The following is a 26705-nucleotide window of genomic DNA, read 5'->3' as shown; positions in this document are numbered from 1 at the left end:
CAAACTAAAGTGCCTAGGAGTTCCCCCAAGACCATATGGCCTGGCCAAATTATAATGGGGGCAGCCCACAGGGTATGTTAAACCAATTGGAGACTCAGCCTGGCTATAGAACCACCCTTCCTGTGAGAGAAACAGGAAGGGGTAGAGACTACTCAGGGAGGGACTGAGAGGAAAGTGGATTTGGGGGGGGGGAGAGAGAGAGAGACACACACACACACACACACACACACACACACACACACACACACACACACACACCCCTCTGATTCTCCTTATAACTGCAGATTCCAGGTGGTGGGAAGTTTGTTAAGCCAGCTGAGCTGGAAACAAGTTTAGGGCTTGAGTTAGTTTTTGCCAGACCCAAACTGTTCTGAGTAGCTGAGAAAGCCGAGCTTATTCGAGGTACCTGGGGGGCCTTTGTACCCTAGAGATTTAGATTCTAACCATCTGAGTTTGGGTCATATTTTTCCATTTCTCTATCCCCTTTCTCATTGGCCCTAGTTTTATTAATTCCACTTGTGTTGTATTATTGTTCCCATTAATAAAACCTGATTTGTTTGTGGAAAAGAGGCTGTTAATCTCCTTTCTTACTAGTCTGGGAGACATAACTGAAAAAGAGGCAGTTTGGATAAGGGGAAACTCTGGACCTAGAGGTCTCTCATTATTTTCTGAACCCAAAATTACCGCGAGCTGCCTGATTAACTCTCCCATACTAAATTTGGCCCTAACAAATCAAAACCAAATACATAATCTTAATAAAACTGAATTCTCCTTGGACTCACCAAAGCAATTAGAATTCATTGTTGCATTATCAAAAAAGAAGTTTCTAATCAGGCTTAAGCAAACTTCCTTTATATGTACACTTATTACAGACTACCTGATATGAAAAGATTACTTTTTTCTTAGTTTACTTTTCTAATGGGAGTAGGAGATAGAGGGTCTGAATAGCTCAGAATGATAGATAAACAAAGACATAAAATAATAGAGGTTCTTCATCAAAATTATATAAAATTAAGTTAAAATGAATGCTTATCTGTCATTGGCTGAAGCTTTTAATTCTCAAGTGCTAAAAACTAAGTGTAAACTATAGATCATTCAGTGTCAAAACTGATTTCCAACAAAGGCAAATTCTTTTTTTTTTTTTTTTTACGGGGTAATGGGGTTAAGTGATTTGCCCAGGGTCACACAGCTAGTAAGTGTCAAGTGTCTGAGCCCGGATTTGAACTCAGGAACTCCTGAATCCAGGGCCGGTGCTTTATCCACTGCGCCACCTAGCCGCCCCTACAAAGGCAAATTCTAATGACTTGCTTTAAATTTACATAAGAGCCCCATATGGCAGTGCTAATGGCCATTTTCTATCAAGGTGGTAGACTGAACCATACATTTAATTTATAGCATCTCTTGATGGCAGTTAAGTGCCATATTTTTTTCAGTTCTTTGAAGGATCATGGAACAAACATAAGCTAAATGCTGTACCATTGACTGGAAATTTGCTTCTTCTAGTCAGTTGTTTCTTAACAAATACTCATCAAAAAGGCACTGGATTTATATAACATCTTGTATAGCAACTTTCTTATTTTTCATTTAAAACAAAATTTCTGCCTGTTCTGTCTTTCCTGGCTGCCTCCTTTCTCAGATTATATTGACTCCCTTTCCCTTCATTCCTTTTCTCCTTTGTTGTCTCCTGATTTATCTGACTTTCAGGCACAGTGGAAAATGACAGTAGGATGTTATGTTGCCTTTTGGCCCACTTGTTAGTTGACATAAGATGATGGAGAGCTCACCTTGAAAGACATGCAGAAGACTCCCTCCTCTCCTTCATAACTTGCCAGGAGACAGCAACTCCTAGTTTTTTGCATGTTGCTCTAGAACCATCACAATTTTGTTTGGAACTAGAATACATTTGTTAATACCCAATGGGGTAGATTGTCTTTAGCAGTGCTCCATCTTTCCCCTCATGAAAGATCAAGAGTTAATGGCATTATGGTTTTTTTTGTTTGTTTTTTTTAGTGAGGCAATTGGGATTAAGTGACTTGCCCAGAGTCACACAGCTAGTAAGTGTTAAGTGTCTGAGGCCGGATTTGAACTCAGGTACTCCTGACTCCAGGGCCGGTGTTCTATCCACTGCACCATCTAGCTGCCCAATGGCATTATGTTAATATATGAAAGTGACAATAGTTAGACAAGGCTCCTTTGTGCTATAAATAAGGACTAATTGACCTTCAGGTATTAATGGCATTTAAAATCCCAGATAATAGGGATATTACCTTCATTTGTTTACTCTTCAGAACAATCATATTTTTGTGCCATTTTGTATCTTATGTTTTCCTATAATTCCTATATCACCCAATATCCCCAAGCCAAAAAAAATAGCTTTATATTAATTCCTTATAGTAACAACAGCAACAATAAAAACTAGAGAGTGAGTATATTCAATGTTTATATTACAGGTATTTAAATAGCTGTAAATAAACAAGTACTTTATTTTATTTTACACATTTTTTCCAATTTTGCTTTCATTAAAAGAAATAAACAGGACTCAAACTAAGCATTTCTTATTCTGATGAATAAAGGCAACACTAATAATGTTATTGAAAAAAATCAGTAATTTATCACTTATATCCCTAAAGAGTTTTAGGAGTAATAAAAATGACTTTTTTTCTGTTTAATACAGGTGACCTTACTCTTACCAGTATTTGGTGAAGATAATCAGACTCAGGATGTCTCAGAATTGCATCAAGATATTTATGACTATAATCGAAGATTCTCAGGACAACCCAGATCAGTAAGTAACATCAAGGTGCCAAAATAGTGGTGATTTTGATCCTCTATTTTTGTAAAGCAAAATATTTTAACAAGTGCTCCTGGACTATGGAAGCCTCACCACCAGTATGTGTTGAAAACAAGCTTTTGGACATTTGCTTCTTCCTTCACCTTTGTCAATCAGTAACCTTACCCAAGAGCTTTCCCAAGGAATAGATTTCTCCTATTAAAAAATTGATTAAAATTTTTTTAATTTGAAAGGAAGGGGTTACTACTGAAACTTAAAAAAAAAAAAGACTAACAACTACATTTGTAATAGTCAAACTTGAGGGAAATAGAGAATTATGGGCACACATAGTACACCTGTACTTAAAAAAAAAAAAGAAAATGTTAGAACTTGATACTTTTGCTCTTCTGATTACTTAATTATAATGCTCAACAATGTCCTTTGGTCAGTTCTCATTCCTAAGCTATATTTTTTTGTTCATCGTTGTAATTATTCCAAATTTTTTTTATTAAAAAAGTGAATACATTATTTTAGTTGTCCAGAGAAAATGTTATAGTAAACTAAAAATTACATTATCATTTTTGCATTTTTAGTCTGGTATCTTCAAAAGTTTTATAAATGACTCTAGAAGAATTTTTACAATTTACTATAAAATGCATGTTACTACCAATAAGCAAGCATCCAGAATATACCAAGATCCATTCTTACAGATCACACATGGTCATGCAAATAAAAGCCTGTAGGTAGGATTGAGGCACACACCTTTACATGTTAAGGCAATGTGTGAGCCTCCTTGTTTAGCTTTATTAAGTATGATCTGTTTGGTATAAGGAATTTTGGAATTTCTAAACCATCTTTAATCCAAAAACTTCCATACCTCACTGATAGTAGCTGGCATTTATATAATTCTTTAAGATTCTCAAAGCACTTGACAAGTATTATCTCATTTGATCCTCACAGCAACCCTGGGGGGTAAGGTATTATTATTATCCCCATTTCACAGTTGAGGAAACTGAGGTAGAAATGTTCAGTGACTTGTCCAGGGTCACAGGGATAAATTGTGTCTGAGACAGGAGTTGAATGCTGCCCACTTCATTATTAGTCTTTGAAAACAAACAGGACAGCCCTTGAAAAGCCAGCATGTTTAGAACATAAGAATTATCATAGATAATTTCCATTTTAATATTTATAAAATGTTACATACTATGCAGAAAGTGATAGGCTACATGATGGGGATACAAAAGGTGAATATGACATAGATCCTACTCTCAAGAAGTTTATAAGCTTCAATACAGTTTTAGGGAAAGGATGATATATTCAAAAATAATTGTGATACTAGAGAGGGTGTGATAATAGTAACTAACATATAATACTTTAGAGCCTACAAAGCACATTTATCTATATTATATCAGTTGATCTTCCAACAACCCTTGGGAGGCTATTATGCCCATTTTAGAAATGAGGAAACTGAGACTAAAAGATTTTAAGTGACTTTCAGGGTCACAAAGGATAATAGTAAATGTCTGAATCAGGATCACACTCAGGTCTGGCTGCCTCCAAGTCTAGCATTGTAGCCATTACTTCCCCTCAAAAGGTTGAAGTAATGTGCAATGAAAAATATAAGGAAGGAGAGAGACCATTTTCAACTGAGGAGGAAGGAGATAAGGGAAGGCTACATAAAGCAATCAACAATTAAATTAGGCCCTGTAGGAAGGAGTTTCAGCAATGTAGCTAAAGATCCAGGAATCCAGGAAGACCTGAACAGAGAGGAAAGAATAAAACAGGAACAGCGTGGTCCAATCTACCTGGAATATAAAATACATGAAGTGGAGTAGCATATGAACAGGTTGAAACAGGATTCTGGAGGGAGAGTTCTGAATACCAGGATTGGATTTATTCAGTAGGCAGTGGGGAGCTAAGGAAGCAGCTTTAGAATAGGGTTATGTGGTCCAAGTAGTGTTTTAGGAAAAGAAGGTATGATGGGTGAATTATAGAGGGAATACAATAAAGGCAGAAAAAACAATAGAAGTTTATTACATTAGTCCATAAGATAATGGGAGTGTAAACAAGGCAGCTATGAGAAGGATCAGATAGCTCTTCAATTATAAGCCTGATAGACAGTGGTCATACTGTATTATCAGCAGAAATTAAGAAGTTATGGGGAGGGACAAAATTTAGGGAAGAAGGGAATTATGAATTAAGTTTTAGAAATACTGAGTTTGAGTTGCCAGTGGGGCATCATTTGGTATTTAATAGGCACTTAGAAATATAGTTATTGTAGTTTTAAGGAAAGTTGGTGGGGCAGAGATAGAGATTTGGGGAGATCCATGGGAGTAGTGAGTGAAATTCTGGGAGTTAATAGGATCATTAAAGGTGTAAATAGAGGGAGAAGGACAACCTTAGAATTCCCCCCTCCCCTCCCCATCTTTAAGGGGTAGGAAAAGAAAAAGGAATGGTGAGAAACTTATAAGAGAGGTATGCATCAAGAATTCTGTATCACAAAAGACAAGAGTGGAGAGGGTATTAAGAAGATGAGCATGGTCAATAGTGTCATGCAACAGAAAAGTCAAAGAGGATAAAAACAGTTAACATCATTAAATTAAACAATATTGGTTGGCCTTAGAGTGAGTGGTTCCAATAGAATAGGGGGAACAGAAGCCATATTATTAGGGATTTAGGAGTCAGTATGTGTTGCAGTGAGTAGGGATTTTGGTAGAAGACATAGTATGATAATTTGAGGAACTAGCCTGGTCAAGGGAGGAATTTTTAAAAAAATAGGTAGTTAACTAAGTAGGCTGACACAAAGGGGAAGGAAAGATTGAAAACGCTTGGAAGAGAGGATAACTGATGAAGCATGGTCAAGAAGATAGGAGGAAATGGGATCAAGAGAAGGGGGAGGCCTGGTGATGGAAGCACAAGTTAGCCATATCAAGAAGGGCCACATAGAAAGGAGCATAAATTAGGGAACAACATTGAGCAGTGTAAGTGAGGAAAAGTAGATACTTTGGCAGAAGAGAATACTTTTAATATATTTTATGGATTGACAAAAATATTAGGAAAATTTAATGACAGAAATATATAACAGGAATTGTAATTAGCATGTTGTAAGTAAGTACTAATAGGGTGTTAAATCTATAACTCTATAGCTATGTATATTTGTCCATTGTCTAACAAAAAAATATTTTAAGAGTTATTTTCTGTAGTAACATTAAGCAAAAATAGACGCTTTGGTAATATTCTTGACTTTACCTAACCACCAAACTACTCAAATCAAATATATAAAATATCTTTCAAAAATTGAAACATTAGTTTTTAAATGTCATTTTAAGATTTTTGCCTTTTACTTGTAAAAAATATAAAACATACATTTTACTTCAAATGAATTTTATAAGGCAAAATTGCTTTTTAGCTTTTTAAATAATAATCATAATTACCTGGTGACTCCTGTTTCCAGCTATTCTTAAAAATATTTCATTTTAGATAGTTTTCAAACGATTAGACAGGTCCTACTCAAATCCAGATAATCACTAGAGTCATAAGCTCACATCTAATACTTGGGCAAGCAAAATATCTAAACTCCAACTCAAACAGGCACTGCTTTCTTTGTTTTTTAGAGTTGCCAAAGTGGTTCTTTCACGTTTATATCTCAAAAGTCCCATGTAATGAATGCATTGTTTTACTTTGCTTATTGTCAACTCATAGGCAACTTGATGTTTATGAGTAATCTTAAGTGAGTCAACCCTTTGGTTTGTTTCAAATGTTGTATTAGTGAGAGACAGAGAAGCATTGTGGCTCAGTAGTAGAGCACTAGGCTTTGAATCAGGAAGACCAAGGCTCAAATTTTGCTCTTTCCTTTTAGTAGCTATGTGGCCATGGACTTATTATCCTTTTTGAACTGTAGGCAACGTTCTAAAATCTGCTAAATCATATAACAGACTAAATGCAATCTGCATTGATAGAAGGAGTTCCATGCTAATGAAACTATAGATTCTTGGTGTATTAATGTGTTGTCTGTGTGTGTGGCATGTATATATATATATACACACAACATACATGTATGTGGTACTAACAGTACACCTATTTTAAAAGAAGCCAGTAATTAAATAAATAAGGGTAAATTATAAGATATAGTTTGTAGATATGGTAGCAGCAGTATTCTGGAACTGAGAAATTTATATTGTAAAATATAACATTGAAAATCAAGTATATAATATGTGTTTGTTTTTCCCTCTTGCCAGATTGTGGAAAGAATTATGGATCTGCCCACTTTACTGAGACATGCATTCAGGGAAATGTTTTCAGTTGGGGGCCTTTTCTGGATGTTCCGCATCAGGATATTACTTTGTTTACTGGGAGCTTTTTTCTATCTGATATCACCTTTGGATTTTGTTCCTGAAGCCTTGTTTGGAATTCTAGGATTTCTAGATGATTTCTTTGTCATCTTTTTATTGCTTATATACATCTCCATCATGTATCGAGAAGTGCTAACACAAAGGCTAAACAGATGAAATAAATGAATGTTGCTTGAGCTTATGTGGAAAACCATTCAAGGGAACCATAACAAAACACTTGAATATCATTTTGCAGGTTCAAAAACATCTTAGGAAATTTTGCTAACTGGAACTGTATCAGTACATTAGAGGATGTAATACTGAAGCTAGATTTAATACCACCTGTCTGTTCAATAACTAGCTATATAAAATAAGATCTTCTGAAAAAGTCATTCTATGAGGGGATTAAAGGAAAGGGACTATTTTATATCTTGAATTTACCTATCCCTTAAAATGAGAAAGTTATTAAATATGCAATTCATCTACTACCTTCCTATACGAAGTATAAATATTACAATGGATAATTTTCTTGTTATAGTATAATGTTACATAAAACTTTAAAAGTCAATATCTTTTAGAATTTACTATGTTTTGTGTATTTGAAACAGAATTTTGATTTTCCATTCCAGCATAACTGTTTTATCAGCTAAGGCTAAAAGAACTTTAACCTTGCACAGGATTCATTTAGTTCATACATTAGCCTACATAAAAGTTTTTTTTAAATTCCAAATTTCATAGCCTGGTACAATGTCTTACAAATAGTAAGCACTCAATAAATGTTTGTTGATTGAACAAAACATATACATTTGTTCTCAACCAAAACACTTAGTATTAATAATTGTAATACTTAAATCAATAGCTTGATCTTTTCAAAAGGTAATCACATAATAGTGATTTGAAAAGAGGAAAACTGAATCCAGGAAGCTGAATGAAATGGCTAAATCATAGTAGTTGGGTAAATCTAATAGGAATAAAGCCAACTCTCATGAATTGACTACAGAACTTGTAGCTGAATCATAAACACTAATTAACCATTACCAGAAGAGAACTTGCTGCTTCATTCAGTTCAAGCCTGGGATACATTGGTGGGATGACAGAGTGAGTGAGAAAAATATTTATCTTCCTGGGGGCTGACATGTGCTCTTAAAATTCCTCAATTGACTTAACCTGGCATGGTTCTTTAATGAGCTTTGTTATAACAGTATGAAGTGACAGCTAGTTCCTAGTGTACCAGTAATTACAGATACTGAAAACTATTAGCCTTATTGGTGAACATTTATTGAGCCCCTACTGTGTATAATACTGTTCTTGGCATCAAGAGGGAAACAGTCAGAAAATCCTATTTCTCATTTTAATGCCCATTTGTAATTAATTAAGATACGGACGTCAACTTGGTACTGACTCTAAAATGTCAATAACGATGGCCTGTTTCAGTTTTTTTGTGTTGGAGGGCAATAACTGACTGTCAGTGTCTAAGGCTGAACAAAATAGATATCAAAGGCGACATCTTGTACCATATTTTGTTTAAGTAGGAAGGACTTGAGGATTTATCATTTGGAGCAAAAGGATGGGAATATATCTCTGGAAGTGTTTTAACATGGTTTTCATTTCTATGGGATAATTTAGGTATTTCTCTACCAGAAATTGGACTAGGTACTTTCTCACTATTCATAAAAACAACCTTAATTCCTATAGTGACTTATCAGAAAGGGGATGAAAAGTAGCTATGAGAATTTTTGCCATACCTACATTTACTAAACTGAGGGATTCTGGAGTCCTTCAAATCAAGAATAAATCTTATTTAGGGCACAAAATTGAATTATCCTATGAAAGAAGGAAATTTTCAGTATGTATATCCTGCCTACACTACCCACCATTACAATTCTGATAAACATTGATTTTATTTTAATATTCTGGGTAAAGGTATATCACGATTTGTTAGCATTTTAAACATTGTAATATTTGAAACCACATCAAGTTTAAGGATACTTTAAAATTTATGTCCCTCTTATATTTATTGCGTTCAATTCTGGTGATGAATGTAAAGCGATTTTGAATTTAATGTATTTAAACCTCCAACCAAGTTAAGTACTTCACTTTTCAATCAGTGTTTGAAATCAGTATAACTTCCATGATTCAGGGTAAAAAAAAAATCACACAAATCAAAGTGATGTCACAGAGTGCCCCCAGTAGTACATAAACTCTGCCCATTGGTCAGATATCACAACTACCACAATTTCCGGCTTTTCAGTGGTGAATCTTCATTGCTGCAACAAAAAAACAAAAGTGACTTAGATCACTTATGACTATGTGGATATCTACCTCACAGTGTTGTTATGGAAAAATTATACTTGAGTTTAAGCTTTGAATTTACATGTGCAAGTAATTTGCTCTTTCAAATAAAAACAGCATATCTCAAATGTTTGTTTTGCTATTACTTCTGCAATGTATGTGCTCAGAAATTTTCAAGACAGACATGGAATGATACCATGAATTGGTATTCAATGTAATTATTGTTCCTGCTTCATTTATTACTAACGTGTATGTTAAGTATCTCATTCCATTTATAATTTACTATATTAAGTTTTGCTATATGCCAAAAAGTTTGAAAAAATAAGTGTGTATTATCCCTTACTAATTGGTTCTACATTCATACGTTTTTATATATTTTATCCCCCACCCCCACCCCTGCTTTGAAAACTGCTGTCTTCCTTACTGTAGATCATGTGTGAATTTTGAAGAAAAACAAGCCAGCATTCATGCTTAGTCATGGCTCCAAAATCAAATGTGCAAAAGCTTAAGTGCTTTTTCATTTCTTATTTGTACTTATATTTATCACCTTTAATAAAACAAACTAGCAGACATGCCAAGTACAGTATAACCACCATGATATTCTAATACTGGACCTTTGTCCATTTAACTTGTTCTTTTTCTTCCTCCTCTAGGAAAATGAGTGTCTCTCATGGCTCTGTTTTAGCCCTTTTTTAACTTCTAAATTTTCACTGAATTTCTGAAAATTATTTGTCTTGAATGTTTTGTTTTTTTATTTGCATATATCTTTTTGTTTCCTAAAATACTAAATACGCAGGTCCTTATGATGTTTATTCAGAATAAGACTAAATTTCAAGAAAAGAAAATTCCTTGCCTTTAGTTCATTTTTTTGTTGATCAGAATTAAGCCTCTTGGGGCAGCTAGATGGCGCAGTGGTTAAAGCGCTGGCCCTGGATTCAGGAGTACCTGAGTTCAAATCCGGCCCTCAGACACTTGACACCTACTAGCTGTGTGACCCTGGGCAAGTCACTTAACCCCCACTGCCCTGCCCCCCCCCCCAAAAAAAAGAATTAAGCCTCTTTCCCAAACAGGTCAACAAAATATACATTCTTCTACTCACACCATCCTTAACTTGTTCTGCCAAAAAGGCAGGACTGGGACAGAATGGCATATCTCTCTGAAGATCACCCAATATTAGCACCACCCTCCCACCCCTAGCGATGATGTTTAGCTTGCGAACTGTTCTACAAATAAGATTTAGCGATTTTTTAAAAAATAAGATAGAAAAAAGAGAACCACCAATTAATTGAAGGCAATATGACATCCTACATCTTAAATTATTTTTACTTTTAAAAACAGGTATTTAAAAATGGCCTCACGTCCATCCCATAATAGGAATTCTTTGTTCAAGCAGTAATTTTCTATGTATTGACTAATTAATTATCTGGCTCTGATCAATAAAAACAGCTTGTTTTTCCATGGCTATAGTTAATTAACATTTAGCGTTAACATTTCCACTCAGTGTTGCATTTTCTAGAAAAACAGAACTCTTAAAATGGAAGAAAGAGTTAATTTCTGTGATGTGATTTGGGAATATTTCAAGTCAACTAGTCCTTAAGAGACTGTATTTTGTAAGCCCTGGAAAATTAGTACTACCATTTCCCACCCCCTTCATAAATCCTAAATCAGCAGTACAGTATAATAATTACTGACATTTGCATAGCACTTTAACGTTTTCAAAGTTCTTTATACAACATTATTATCTCATTTACCTTCAGGATCCTGTGAGGTAGAAGCTATTATTCCCATTTTACAGATGAGAAAATTGAGGTTAACAGAGATAAGGTGGCTTTTCCAGGGATCTACAACTATTAAGTGTCTATGCCTGAAAATGAACTCATCTTCCAACTCCAACTTTAATATAGTCTGTCAAGTCACTTCAGTCATAATGGAGGGGGGCCAGCCGTTAAACCAAAAAGATCTGGGGTTCAGTTCTGCTTCTGGATGCTGCACTGTGTGACCATGGATGGGCACTGGGGATTGCATAGACAAAGTAAAACATTCCCTGCCCGTAGGGATCTCACATCTAATGGGAGAGACATGAACATAAACAGGGTATCCTAAATGTCTTAGGGCAATTTTAAGCTTATATAGTTTTAACACAATGGGGTTTTTAAGATTATGTGTATAAATATATATGTTACTATATACATACTATATGTTTACACAATTTACACAAAATAAAGATAAGGTAGTTTGGGAAAGGAGTACGTGAGCACCTTCCTGCAGAAAGTGATTCTTGAGCTTAATCTTAAAGGAAACCAACGGTTCTGAGTCAAGGTGAGAGACAAATAGATTCTAAGCAGAAGGGGACAAGCCAATGCAAAGGAATGCAGAAGGGAATGAAACATTCCATGTGTAGACGAATAATAAGCAGGCCTTTATAGCTGATTTTAAGTGTGTATACAGGGGAGTAACATTTAAGAACACTGGGAAGGTAGGAAGGGACTAGGTTATGAAAAGTTTCCAAATGCCAAACTCAGGAGCTTTTGAGGACAATGAGGAGTCACTAGAATTTGATTCACAAGCCTACCACTTAGTAACACTCTGGGGGCTGTGTGGAAGATGGATTGGAGTAGGGAGAGACTGGTGGTAGGAAGACCAGATAGGAAACTACTGCAATATTCTAGGAGAGGAAGGGATATCAGCCTGAACTAGGTTTGTTAGCTGTGTTGAATAGTAAAGATGACATGCATTTGAGAGATGATGTTGCAGACGGAGAAAATGGCCAATTGGCAACTAACTGGCTATGTGGGGTAAGTGAGGAGTGAAGAATGACACCAAGGTTATGATCCTGGGAGAATGAGGTGGATACCCTTGGCACCTCCCATGGTAGCTGAAGTACCTGCAAGAAAAATTAGGTGATATGGCAGATAGCTTTCATAATTGTTATGAAGTTTGCCCTTTTATTAAGTCCAAGTCTACCATTGCAGATTACATCTGTTTCTTCTGATTCAGCTCTTTGGTCAACTTGAACAACTATAATTCTACTTGACAGTATTATGGACCCTGGCAGACAGTTTTATGTTCCCCCTAAATCTTCTCCTCTACAGTATAAACATCCCCAATCCATTCAACTGATCTATAGTCTCCAGATACATCTTCATACTGGTCTGCTTTCTCTAGATATACTTATATATCAATCTTCCTAAAAGGCAACCCCCAGAATTGAACACAATAATCCAAATGTGTTTCATGTACGATCTGACTATACACACACACAGAGACACACACAGCAGAAGTATAATCTCACTTTTCTGGACACTGACTCTATTAATGAAGCCTAATATACCATATTCCAAATTCCAGTTGAATTTGAGCCCAATCTGTTTTTCTTTGAGGTTTTCCTTATACATATTTTGGAGTAATTCTCTTGTACTGGTTTCTGTCTCTGGTGTCCCTGTCACCACGCTAGCTTTTTATGAAGAGATTATTTACTGGTTTGCTCATTCTTCCAGCCTACTTCTGGACTTCAGTCTGGGCTAAGCTAAGTATACTTCTGATGGGAATGTCAGGGCTGGTCTTGCTGTTGCTTTCTTAGAGTATTGAGTATTGTGTTATTCCAGGATCTTAGGGACAGATTAAGCTGGGATCCCCAAAACTCTCAAAGCTTCCAATGTGATATGATCCTGGCAAAGTCTGATTGCTGCCCTCCTGATCTAAGCTCTCCAAATTCTTGACCTGGATTTGGATCTGAGCAATATACCTGTGAGCTTGCCCTATTTGGAGTTCCAGTAGATTGCTGCCGGACTCAGCCACTATCAGTCAGGTGGAAAGCTGTTTGTCCAGAACATAGATTCCTCTTTGATCTGTGATCCCTGCCCTCATTATTCCTCTGAAGGGTTCAGGCTGGAATTTGGAGCTAAGACTATATTCTGCTCCTGGGTTTCAAGCCACAGATACTGCTTGTTTGTGACCTTGCTCCTTGGTAGGTACGCAGTCAAAGGCCCATGACTCTGACTCATCCTGGAACACCATCCTTAGGCCATACCAAATCTGTGACTTGGAACTGGATAGTTAGCAGCAGAGCCAGTTGGGCACGTGTTCCTATATCCTATACAATTTTAGGCCCCTCTATGCTGGATCTGGGCAACTAGGTGGCACAATGAATAGAGTTCCAGGCCTGGAGTCAGGAAGACCCAAGTTCAAATCTAGCCTCAGACACTGGCTGTGTGACCCTGGGCAAGTCACTTAACCTTGCTTGCCTCAGTTTTCTCATCTGTCAAATGGACTGGAGAAGGAACTAGAAAACAACTCCAGGACCTTTGCCAAGAAAACCCCAAATGAGGTCACAAAGAGTCAGACACAAATGAAACGACTGAACAACAACAAAAATATCCCATTTTACCAATGATGATTTGCATTTAGACAATGGTACCAAGGGCATATATGACTGAAAAAAATCATTAAGCCAGTAATATATACAGAAAAGGATGGACAGCCCAAGTATTGCACTATTATTCACACAATATTAAAAGACCCAGATGACAGTCTTTAGCATATTTTGGTAGATGCCTTATGGATAATCTGTGTAAAGCCCCCAGACATTGGGGATTAGAAGGCAGAATAGTTTGATATCTGTACTAGCGAAGTGAGTTCATACACTTATGAAATTATATAGGTCTAGCACAGTACTTAAGTATTGAAAGGTAATTGAAAAGTAAGAAAACCAATGAACTAATAAATAAAAATAGGAGCTGGTTTTCTGAAGAAAAAAGCCCCACCAAAACACCAAACAATAAAATTGATAAACAATTGGTCAATTTGATTAAAAAAAAAAAGAAAAACAAATTACCAGTATCAAAAATGAATAGGGTGAATTCATCACCAATGAAGATGAAATCAAAGCAATTATTAGTAGCTATTTTGCCTAATTATATGCCTATAAATCTAACAAGTGAAATGGATGATTATTTACAAAAATATAAATTGCCCAGATACTTAAATAACCCTATCTTAGAAAAAGAAACAAGCCATAATGAGTTCCTTGTGAAAAAATCCCCAGGACAAGATGGATTCACAAGTGAATTCTTTTGGGGGGGGGGGCGGTGAGGCAATTGGGGTTAAGTGACTTGCCCAGGGTCACACAGCTAGTAAGTGTCAAGTGTCTGAGGCTGGATTTGAACTCAGGTCCTCCTGACTCCAGGGCCGGTGCTCTATCCACTGTGCCACCTAGCTGCCCCTCACAAGTGAATTCTATCAACATTTAAAGAACAATTAATTCCAGTACTATATAAACTATTTGGAAAAATGGGCAAAGAAGGAGTTCTACCAAATTCTTTTTATGACACAAATACGGTGCTGGTACCTAAACCAGGGAAAAGAAAAACAGGGAGAAAATTATAGACCAATTTCTCTAATGAATATTGTTATAAAAATTGTAAATAAAATTCTAGTAAGGAGATTATAGCAATATATCACAAAAATGATTTTACATGTATACATATGTATATATACACACATGCACACATATATGTGTCTAATGGTAGCTATCCCTAGGAAGGGGGGTATGGAGGGGGAAAAGGGGAAATGTTACATAATAACTATTATAAATTTAAAAGGAATAGCAAATTGTACATAATAGATTTGCAGTATGTGCAATCATCTTTTTTTCTATTCTGTTATAAAAATGCTTGTTTTATTTCTTAAATTCAGAATTAAAAAGAAAAAGAGCAATCTGGTACTGGCTAAGAAATAGGGTGGTGGATCAGTGGAATAGATTAGGTACACAGTATAGTAGTTAATGACCATAGCAATCTAGTGTTGGACAAACTCAAAGATCCAAGATTTTGAGACAAGAACTCACTATCTGACAAAAATTGCTGGGAAAACTGGAAAGCAGATTGGCAGAAACTAGATCAATATCTCACACAGTATACCAGGACAAGGTCAAAATGGGTTGATAATTTAGACATAAAGGGTGATATATCATAAGCAAATAGTGGAGCATGGAAAATTTTATCTGTCAGATCTATGAGTAAGGTAAGAATTTATGACCAAACAGGAGACAGAGAGCACTAAGGGATGTAAAATGGATAATTTTGATTACATTCAATTTTAAAAGTTTTTGCACAAACAAAACCAATGCAGCTAAGATTAGAAGGGAAGCAGAGGGGGGCAGCTAGGTGGCTCAGTGGATAGAACACTGGCCCTGGATTCAGAAGGACCTGAGTTCAAATCCGGCTTCAGACACTTGACAATAGCTGTGTGACCCTGGGCAAGTCACTTGACCCTCATTGCCCCACCCCATCCCCAAATGTAGAAGGAAATCAGAAAACTGGAAAAAAAATTTTATAGTCAGTGTTTCTGATAAAGTCCTCATTTCTCAAATATATAGAAAACTGAATTAATTTTATAAGAATACAAGTCATTCCCCAATTGAGAAAGTCAAAGGATATGAACAGGCAGTTTTCAGAAATAGAAATAAAATTTATCTATAGTCATATTGAAAAAATGTTCTAAATCACTATTGATTAGAGAAATGCATATTAAAACAGCTCTGAGGTACCACCTCAAAATAGCAAATGTTGGAGGGGATGTGGGAAAATTGGGATACTAATACACTGGAGAACATTTTGTAACTATGCCCAAAGGGCTATAAAACTGTGCATACCCTTTGACCCAGCAATACCACTACTAGGTCTCTATCTCAAAGGAATCAAAGGAAAAAGAAAATAATCCATATGTACAAAAATATTGATAGCAGCTCTTTTTGTGGTGGCTAAGAATTGGAAATTGAAGAGATGCCCGTCAGAAGGGGAATGGCTGAACAGCTTATGGTATATGATTGTAATGAAATACTACTATATTATAAAAAATGATGGGCAGGATGCTTTCAGAAAAAAACTTGTAAAGACTTACATGAAGTGAGCAGAATCAGAACATTGCATACTGTAACAGTAATGTATGATGATTAACTGAATGATTTAGCTATTCTCAGCAATACAATAATCCAACACAATCCTGAAGGACTTATAATAAAAAATGCTATCTATCTCCAATAAAAGAACTAATGGAATGTAAATGCAAATTGAAGCACTTTTTTTTAAACTTTATTTTTCTTGGTTTGTGTTTGTGGGGGGGGGTTCCTGCATTTTCTTTTGAAACATAGGCAATATAGAAATGTTTTGCATGGATGCACAAGTATAATCTATATCAAATTTCTTGTCTTCTCAAGGAAGGGGGAGAGAAAGGAGGAAGAGAATTTGGAACTCAAAATTTAGAAGAAAAAAACCCAAATGTTAATAAAATTTACATGTCATTGAAAAAATCTTTTTAAAAAATTAATTTTTTAAAAAAGATAACCTCTCATTAGCTTCTCTTATTGCCATGTTACAGTGTTCATTCACAATGAGTTTACCATCCATTAAAACACTCTCATGACATGCTTCTCTCATGGTTCTCACCTGTCTGACCACTCTTCAGTCTCCTTGGCTGGATCTTCCTCCAATCTCCAGGCCATTCCCACTAACTATGGGAGTCTCTCAAGCATCTGTCTTGGGCTTCTCTTTTCCTTAAATACTATCTTACTTAGTGATCTCATCAACTCTCATAGGTTCAATTAATAGCTCCATGCTGATTCTCAGAATTATTTGACAGCTTAAGCAGTTTTCTGATCTCCAATCTCTTATCACCATTTGTTTCTCGACCTTCTCTAACTAGATGTCCCAGAGGCACCTCAAATTCAACATGTCCAAAACAGATCTCATTACCTTTCCCCTCCATCACCTTTTCCAAACTTCCCTGTTACTGTCAAGGATACCACTATCTTCTCACTCAGGCTCCAAATCTATGCGTTATCCTTGATTCCTTACTCTCCCTCACTCCATATATCCAATCTGTTGTCAAGTCCTATGGATTTAACTAATACAATATCTCTTATGTATGCCCCTTTCTTCTGACACTGCCATCACCCTGGTTCAGGCCTTCTTCAATTAAGCCTGGACTATTACAATAGCCTGCTTGTTGGTCTCCCTTTCTCAGGTCTCTTCTCACTCCAATCTATCCTCTACTCAGCTGGCAAAGTGATCTTCATAAAGAGCAGGTCAGACATCACCTCCCTATTCAATAAACTCTAGAAGTTCCCTATTAATCTCAGGATCAATTATATAATCTTCTGTCTAGCTTTTAAACCCTTCACAACCTGACCTCCTCCTACCTTTTCCAGTCTTTTTGCACATTACTCCCCTCCATGAAATCTCAGATTCAGCATCACTGACCAATTTACCATTCCTCACACAAAACACTCCACCTCCTGTTACTTTTCACCAGGTGTCCCTCCTTACCTCCACCTCCTAGCTTCCTTCAAAATGCAGCTTAAATCTCACCTTCTCCATCCTATATTTGTGCAGTTATTTTCTTGAATCCAAGTAAAAGGTTTATCCCTATTCAGTTTTCTCTCACTATTTTATGCCATCAATTCTTAGCCTGTCAAGGTCTTTTTAGATCCTTCCCGGCATCCTTCCCTGCTTTGCGTTTTTTACAAATCTGATAGCATGCCATCTATGGTACTCATTCATGTAACTGACAAAAATGTTACATACCAGAGTCAAGGAAAGATGGATCCATAAGGCCCTGTCCTGGAGACCTTCCTTTGTGCTGGGATCTGTCAATGCCCATTCTTCAAGTCTGCTTACCTCGCCAGTTAAGAATCTATTAAATGTATCCTCATCTCACTCCTTTCTCTTCAACTTATCCACAAGAATAACATGAAAGATGGCCAAATACTCTATTGAAATGGAAGTACACTGTCCATAGCTTTGTCAAAAAAAGGCAACAAGGTTAACCTGAAAAGATCTATTCTTGATGAATCTGTCTGGTGTATTATGATGATGGCAGAAGGAAGAAAGAGTATATGTTGTTGTGATTCTAGAAGAGATCCCTTATAGTATCCCTACTTTGATAAAGGATCACTAGGAGAAAATATTAAAAAACTTTTAGAGGGCTTTGAAACTTTAAAAAATATATTTCATTGACTTGCATTGATAAGAGGGATTCCTCAGTTGAAGCATATAGCAGTGAAATCAGAGGCCCTACATAAATTTTTTTCAAATATATTAAGTTTTATTGATGCTTTTATTCTTTACATAGAAGTCATTTCTAGATAAACTGCACCCTCTTTCCTTCTTTCCCCCACCAAAGTAAACCCCTCCATTCTGGCCAATGGATTGGATCCTCCCTTGTAAAAAAAGAAAAACAATTAAGGGTTTTGGAATTTCAAAGATCTTAGCCTTAATTCAATAATTTAATTGAGACCTACTATAATACCAAGATACTAAGTGACACATGGAGGAAAAAGAGCCTGCCTTCAAGGATTTCGTAAACGGGTTTGGGGTAGAGGGGCTATGGTGGGATTAAGACAGTAATATACATGGGAGCTACTCTGGTAATGTGGGCAGCTCAGGAAACCTTAGACGTGTGGTCTGCTTTGTTCTCTGCCACTGACTGTGCAGTCCTGCTTTACTTCTGGGCTACACTTTGTTCAACTATAAAATGAAAAAAATTGCCTAAATGACTTTTAGGGCCTCATCCAGCTCTAATATATATATATATATATATATATATATATATATATATATATTTTCTAAGTCCATAAATAGCCATATTATCCTTACTATAAGATAAAATATGCTAAGTATGAATACAAAGTGCTTTGGCCATATGAAGAAGGAAAAAAATCATCTAAATTTGGTAGGGGGATACAGGGAGAATTTTTTTTAAGCTTCACAAAGTGGTATTTGAATTGGGTTTTGATGGATGGAATACACTCAGAAAGATTTGAGAAAGTTCAGGGACAAGAGAATGATAATGTAAGGTACTTCAGGGGAGAAGTTGTGTATTAGACTCAGCTAGTTTAGCCCCAGAGCAATGGGTGGAAGTTGGAAAAAAGCATGTTTAGGATGGAGGTGAGGAAAAACTTCCAGAACTTAGAAAAGAAGCTAATAGCTCGAATAGTGTTGCATAGCTCAAGGGTTGCTAGCAGCTTGCAGCTCAAAGAATCCAAGTAGGCAGCAAAGGGTAAGTGAAGGCTTTATTCATCTTCGAGAATGTGCCAGAGAATGCACTGAAGTGAGGTTCTGCACCAAGGGTCCTTCCCAACCAATCACATTACAGTTTTCATTTACATACAACATTACAAAAACAACCAATAACAGCATATAGTTTCAACCTCCCATATATGATAACTGTAAGGACCAATCAGATTGTGACACTAGGCCTTAACCTTATTCTGGGCAAGAATGTCTCCATTCCTCACTAGAACAGTGCTGTGTACATACATAACCATACATAACTTGTCAAGAAATAAAACTAGTTGGGGTTTGAACATAGGGGTCATGTGGGGATCACCTCAGGCACCTCAAGGTGAACTCCCATCTTAGCTCAGCTCCCACAAAGTACAGGGCCCGTTCCAGGCCCTGCTCAGGCCTAAGTCCCAGGCCTTGGCTCCTCACGGCCTTGTGCGCTGGGCGACCCCCTTCTGGGAAGCTTGGGCAACAAAGTTGGAGGGCTTGAAAATCTTTAGGGCTCTGAGAAGAGTCCAAATAGGGTCTTTCCTCTCACCAGCAATTAGCTCCTTGTGCACAAGTGAAACCAAATGCCTTAGGGTAGGTTTTCTCTCCAGGGATGTCTTTTCAAGTAAAAGCCAAAGGGTCTGTAAAGGAAGGAATCCTTTTTAGGCATGGGTTAAACTAGATGGCTGCTGAAACCCCTTTTAATTCTGTGATTCTGGGGTAAGCCTGGATTGATTAAGATCAGAGTTTGGGAGGCCTTTAAAATCAGGTTAAAGAATGTAGGACAGCTAGGTGGAACAGTGGATAAAGCACGGGCCCTGGATTCAGGAGGACCTGAGTTCAAATCCGGTCTCAGACACGTGATACTTACTAGCTGTGTGACCCTGGGCAAGTCACTTAACCCTCATTGCCCTGCAAAAAAGAAGAAGAAGAAGAATCTAGATTTTATTTGTCAGGTAATGGAGCATCACTGAAGGTTTTCAAGGAGGGGAATGATATTACCTAAGCTGTGCTTTAAGGATGGCTAATAAATAAAAGCTTACACACATTGTACTTGAAGGTTTGCAAAATACTACACTTATTTTATATCATTTGATCCTCACAACCACCTCAATCATAACTGAAGATATCATTATGGACTGACAAGGGCCATACCTGGAGGTGAGAAGACTAGTTTAAGTGTCTGTGCGATCATCCAGGTGACAGTTAATGGGGACTTTAGAGGGGTAGTGATGGAGATGGGAAACATTGCAGCAGCCAAATGTCAGGGTTCATTGTCTAACTGGATGTGGGGGTTAGAAGAAAGGGAGAAGGAAAAAAAAATACTGTGGTTTTTAGCCTAAAACACTGAGCAAATGGAGTCCATGAACAGAAACAGGCAAGTCAGGAATCTCTAAGCAGGAGGCCAATAATGGTCACAGCTCATATTGTTATGGTGCTTTTAGTTCAGGGCTTCTTAAACTTTTTCCATTTGTGATCCCTTTTTGCCCAAGAAATTTTTACACGACCCTGGGAATACAGGTATATAAAATAGGTATACATAACCTTTTACTGTTGCCAAATTGTTTGCAACCACCGCATTCAGTTACATGACCTCTTGTTGTTGTTGTTTATCCTTTGTTCTCAGAGGACCAGGACATTGAGGTGATGTCATTCATGACTTGCACTGAATTGGATTTAAGTGAGGGAGGGCTGTGCAGGGTTACCAACCTCATTCTCTCCTCCAGAGCCATTTGGGTCCAGTGGCAAGATATAAATCAGGATGACGGGAGATGGCTTTGGATGTTTTAAGGCAATTGGGGTTAAGTAAGTTGCCCAGGGTCACACAGCTAGTCAAATTCGAACTCAGGGGCAGCTAGGTGGCACAGTGGATAGAGTGCTGGCCCTGGATTCAGGAGGACCTGAGTTCAAATCTGGCCTCAGACACTTAATACTTACTAGCTGTGTGACCCTGGGCAAGTCACTTAACCCCAATTGCCTCACCAAAAAAAAAAAAATTGAACTCAGGTCCTCCTGAATCCAGGGCCAGTGCTCTATCCACTGTGCCACCTAGCTGCCCCAGAGAAGGTTCTTATAGAAATATGAATGGGGCCTGATAGCCTCCCAGGTCCCTTCCACTTTGGAGATTCAGTCATTCATTGAAATGATAGCTTATATAATACTAAATACCCTAGAAAAATAGTCTTTCTTAAATTTACTTATTTATTGCATGTTGTGGTTTCTGCGGCATTCTTGATTTATAGCATTACCACTTTTTCTCGTTATAAAATTTTTTAAGCTTTTACATTAATAAAAATTAATAAAGATAAAATAAGAGAAACTATAAAGAAGGGATTTGAACTCAGGCCCTCCTGACTTCAAGGCCAGTTGCTCTATCTACTATACCACCTAACTGCCCCATGCAACCTCTACATTCAGTTGCATGACCCCTATAGTTTAAGAAGCTAGGCTATAGTTAACAAAGTACTTTCTTTACAACAATCCTGTTTTGTGTTACCAGCCCAACTCACCTTTTACAGAAGGTACAACAAAGGTGTAAAGAGTATGACTTGTTCAAACTCAAAATACAGGGCTTTCAACTTCAAGTGCAGTAACCAAATCACTATACTTCACTGCCTTCAAATCACCTTCCCTCAGTGTAGAATGCTCAGAAGTGAGTGTTTTAAGTCACTGTGTTGAAATGGGAAGACACTGGAGTATGGATCAGAGGTTTTTAACCTTTTTTGTGTCAAGGATCCCTTCTGGTAAAGCCTGTGGATCCCCTGGAATAATGTTTTGACATGCAAAATCCACATAAGATCATAAAGGAAACTAATGATATTAAAAGTTAGCAAAATACTTTTTAAAAACAAGTTCACAGACTCCGGGTTAAGAATTGATGATATATACTTTTGGGTCTTTTTCCCAAAGAGATCATGGAAAAGGGAAAAGGACCCACATGTACAAAGATATTTATAGCTGCTCTTTTTGTGGTGGCAAGGAATTGGAAGTTGAGGGGATGCCCATCAATTGGGGAATGGCTGGACAAGTTGTGGTATATGAATGTAATGGAATACTATTGTGCTGTAAGAAACGATGAGCAGGAGGAGTTCAGAGAAACCTGGAGGGACTTGAATGAGCTGATGATGAGTGAGATGAGCAGAACCAGGAGAACACTGTGCACAGTATCATCAACATTATGTGTTGATCAACTGTGATAGACTAGATTCTTCTCACCAATCCAATGGTACAAGAAAGTTCCAAAGGACTCAAGATGGAAAAGGCTCTCCAAATCCAGAAGAAAAAAAAACCTGTGGAATATGGACACTGATTGGACCATACTATTTTTTTTGTTTGTTTGTTTTTGGTGCTGTTGTTTTTCTTTTTTGAGATTTTTCCTTTTTGCTCTGATTCTTCTCGTATAACATGACTAATGCAGAAATATGTTTAATGTTTTATATATATATATGTATATATGTGTGTGTATATGTATATATATATATATATATATATAAACCTATATCAGATTACCTGCTGTCTAGGGGAGGGGGGAAAGGAAGGGGGGAAAGGAGGGAGAAAAATTGAAATTTGAAATCTTATCTAAACAAATGTTGAAAACAAAAATAAATAAATAAAAAATTTTAAATGTAATTGAGAGATATTCAACAAATAAAATACAATAAAATATAAAAAAAGAATTGATGGTCTATAACAGTTCAGATGGAGGATAACTACGTCCTCGTCTTACATTTTATCATTCCTATTCATTAGTTTGCCAAGTCTTCTCAATTCATCCTCCTTAAAATCCATGCCCCTCTTTTCACTTAGTCACCACCCTAGTTCAGGCCCTTCAATCACTTCTTGCCCTGTATTATTGTTAATAAGCACCAAAAATGGACTCCCTGTTTCTAGTCACTCCTCTCTTCACTTTCTCCTTCATTTCCCACCTGGCTGGTCTCCTGGATGATCTCCAGGAACTCATCATTCTGAAAGATAAAAATCAACTCTGAAACTCACACTTCCCTGTAACCTGTAACTCTGTGGCCCCAGTCCTTCAGAATGGAAAGGATGGAGGATGGACATGGGAAAGCTCCTCCTACATCCTTCACCATTTAAGGAGAACATCCAGGGAATTCAACTCATCATTTCTCAGTGGTTGCTCTCTGGTATTTCATAATCGCCAGAAACTCATCACTCTGCAAAATAAATTCAACTCTTCAACTCACACCTCATCAGATTATTTCCCATCCCAGCTATAGTGTTGTTTCTCCCCATTACATTTGTGAGTTTCTTGAGGGCAGCAAACTGTCTTATACCTTTCTTTGAATTCCTCATGCTTAGCACAATGTCTGGCACATAGCAGCCACTTAATGTTTATTAACTATTGACACAGCTGCCTGAATCCCTTCTCCCTCGAAAATATAAACTCTTATCTTTCCAGCCTTATTTTGTTACTCCTTTCCTGAGCTCTACATTCATATTAAACAGGGCTACAACTCCTGAAACTTTTCTTCCAATCTGAACATTTGAAGACAAAACCAAAAGCCTGAATTCACTGCCACTTATCTCCATCTAAGAATCCCTATCTTCTTTTGAGGCTTAACTGGTGTAACCCTTCATGGAAGCCTTCTACTTCCATAATTTGCATTCGTTAATGCTCTCTCTCTCTTGCTCCTCAAAATATCTTTGACTGACTTATCTCTGTCCATGATGTATCCATTAGTATAGTGTGTAAGTCATTAAGGCAAAGCCATTTTTGACTCTCTAGAAACTAGCCCAGTGCCTTGCAGAGTAGAAGTTTCATAAATACTTGTTGAATTCATGTGGATAACAGAATGCTGTTAACAACCAACTCTGAAAGATCCCACTAATTACTATCTATTCAGTGAAATGGTTTGTCTCCTTTTCCTGAAGATCCCTTTCCCTTGTTAATTTTTCAGTACTTCAAAAGACCCATTATTTCTTCCCTCTAGGTATGCCTATTTACCAATGCATATAACAACAGCTCTTCCAAATCATAAGAGTCATCATAGGTTACAATAGCACCCTCTTTCCAATCACATGAGAGGTATTGGAGTTTTATCTAAATCTGTCCAATTTAGCAGGCCCAGCCAAAAACTGTGGTCCATTGGTACATTGTTAAAAAACCCAGGGTTACTTCCACATAATGATGAGGCTTTAGAGTAAGATGGCCAAGAGAAATGTTAACATTCTCCAAGGTTAATGTTCTCTAATGTAATGTGTGTTTTTTTATGGGGGGGAAGGGAATGAGGGTTAAGTGATGTGCCCATGTTCACATATCTAGTGAACTGTCTGAGAGCACATCTGAACTCAGATCCTCCTGATTCCAGGGCCAGTGCTCTATCTACTGTGCCACCTAGCTGCCCCCAGTATCTTAATCTCCACATTTCCTCCTGTGACTGGTATGGAACCTAACTTACAAACTGTGTGCCATAAATATTTTGTAGTATATGTAAGGCAGTCCACCATCAAGAGGATAAACTTAAGTGCCCTCTGCAAAGCCTGAGAATTAGCAAATTCCAAGCAGGAGTTCTTAACCTGAGGTACATAAATGTTTTTAAAAATATATTTTTTAAGTATTTCAATATAATTAGTTTCTTTTGTATCTTATGCATTTTATTTTATTAATTTTAAAAGGGTTTTTTTAAAAGTCTAGGCAGGCAGTTAGGTGGCAAAGTGAAGAGAAAACTGGATGTGGAGTCGGGAAGATCTGAATTCAAGTCAGGCCTCAGACACTTACCATTTATGTGACCCTGAGCAAATCGCTTAAACCTGTCTCCCTCGTTTGCCAAATGGGGATATAAAGAGTCATAAACTTTTATTTAACACTTACTCTGTACCAGAGACTGTGCTAATTGCTGAAGATACAAAGAAAGTGAGAGGATATAAGAAAAGTAAAAAACTCTGAAGCAGTTCTGGGTCTCATGGGGGAAATATTAAACCTATGTACAAATAAGTTATATACAGAATAAATCACAAATCATAAAGAGGGAGGGCACTAGAATTAAAGAGGATGGGGAAAAGCTTCCTAGGGAAGGATCTTCATTTGGAAGAAGCCAAGAGAGGTAGATGGGGAGAGAGAGTATTCCAGGCATGGAGGACAGTCGGTCCAGAGGTAAGAGATGATTATCTTCTTCAACAAAGAGCAGCAATATGGAAATGTTTTGCATGACTACACATAGATAATCCATATCTCTATATAAAGGTGCTATTGCTTGCCTTCTGGAGGGGATTAGGGTGGCAAGGGTGGGAATATGGAACTCAAAAATTATAAAATATGAATGTTAAATTATTTTTAGGTGTAATAGAGAAAAAGAAACAAACATTCTTTAAAAAAACAACAAGAAGGTCAAGTAAGAAAACTGGAAAAATGGGGTAAGGGCCAGGAAGGGGGATGTTATGGAAGAGCTTTTCAACTTCAAACTGAGGATTTTATATTTGATCCTGGAGGATAATAGAGAGCAGCCACTGGAGTTTACTGAATGGAAGAGAGGTAAGGTGTGTGTGTGTGAGAAATAAACATATTTGTGTTGGCGCGTGTCATATAACTGTTTTTCATATATAAATGTTTCCCATGGTTTCTTTTTAAAATCTAGTTATTTTTCATAGCACCTCCCTCTCAGGATTGCTGTGAGAATGAAATTAGATATCGGCAAAGCACTTTGAAACTTTAACGGACCATGTAAAAACTAGCTTTTATTATTTCACCACAAGGGGTCCATGATATTAAAAAAAACAACCACTGTTTTTAAAGCATCTTCAAAACTATAAAATAAAAATGTTTATTACTTAAAAAAAGAAAACATCTACAAAGCTTTGTTCAAATTATGAGGGACCTTCCTGTTCCCTCCCCGCCCCGCTCCCCCAGAAGTGGAGCCATCACCTATGAGTCTATGTAAAATATTTTGAGCAGCTGGCAGTTTCAGCCGGTGCCATTCCTAGTGGCAATTCAGCACCATCACCTGTGTTTCACAGACAGCCGCCCCACCCCTCCCCGAGCTATACTATTTATTAGATGCAAGACTCTGAGCGAGTCACTTGTCCTCAACCCTTGGCCCCAGTACAATGAGGATCAAACCTCTAAAAACCCTTCTGGGTCTGTGTTTCTAGGATTCTTTTAGGAAAGTCTTTCTCAAAGGTTGTTCCAAGCATTCCCTATCATTCATAAGGGGTGAGGGATAAACGATTACTACAGCTCATTCAAATCTTGGATTTCCAAGTACTACTTCTCTCAACAGGGAGAACATGGCAGGTAGGCGGGGC

The 26705-nt window shown here is 37.1% G+C and overlaps 1 protein-coding gene across 8 annotated transcripts in view; it reads left to right on the top strand.

Annotated features, from left to right (window-relative positions):
- The window catches only part of RNF170 (ring finger protein 170), a 59078-nt gene extending 48227 nt beyond the window's left edge, over positions 1-10851 (top strand). For all 8 annotated transcript variants that reach the window (XM_043984900.1, XM_043984896.1, XM_043984899.1 and 5 more), the window contains exons 6-7: positions 2675-2785; positions 7009-10851. In XM_043984900.1, coding sequence (XP_043840835.1) covers positions 2675-2785; positions 7009-7278 — 381 coding nt within the window. In that variant the 3' untranslated portion in view covers positions 7279-10851. The remainder of the gene's footprint in view (positions 1-2674; positions 2786-7008) is intronic.
- The last annotated feature ends 15854 nt before the right edge of the window (positions 10852-26705 follow it).

The sequence above is a fragment of the Dromiciops gliroides genome, chromosome 2, assembly GCF_019393635.1.
Source record: "Dromiciops gliroides isolate mDroGli1 chromosome 2, mDroGli1.pri, whole genome shotgun sequence".
Classification (NCBI taxonomy): domain Eukaryota; kingdom Metazoa; phylum Chordata; class Mammalia; order Microbiotheria; family Microbiotheriidae; genus Dromiciops; species Dromiciops gliroides.
This window is presented reverse-complemented; position numbering and strand designations above follow the sequence as displayed.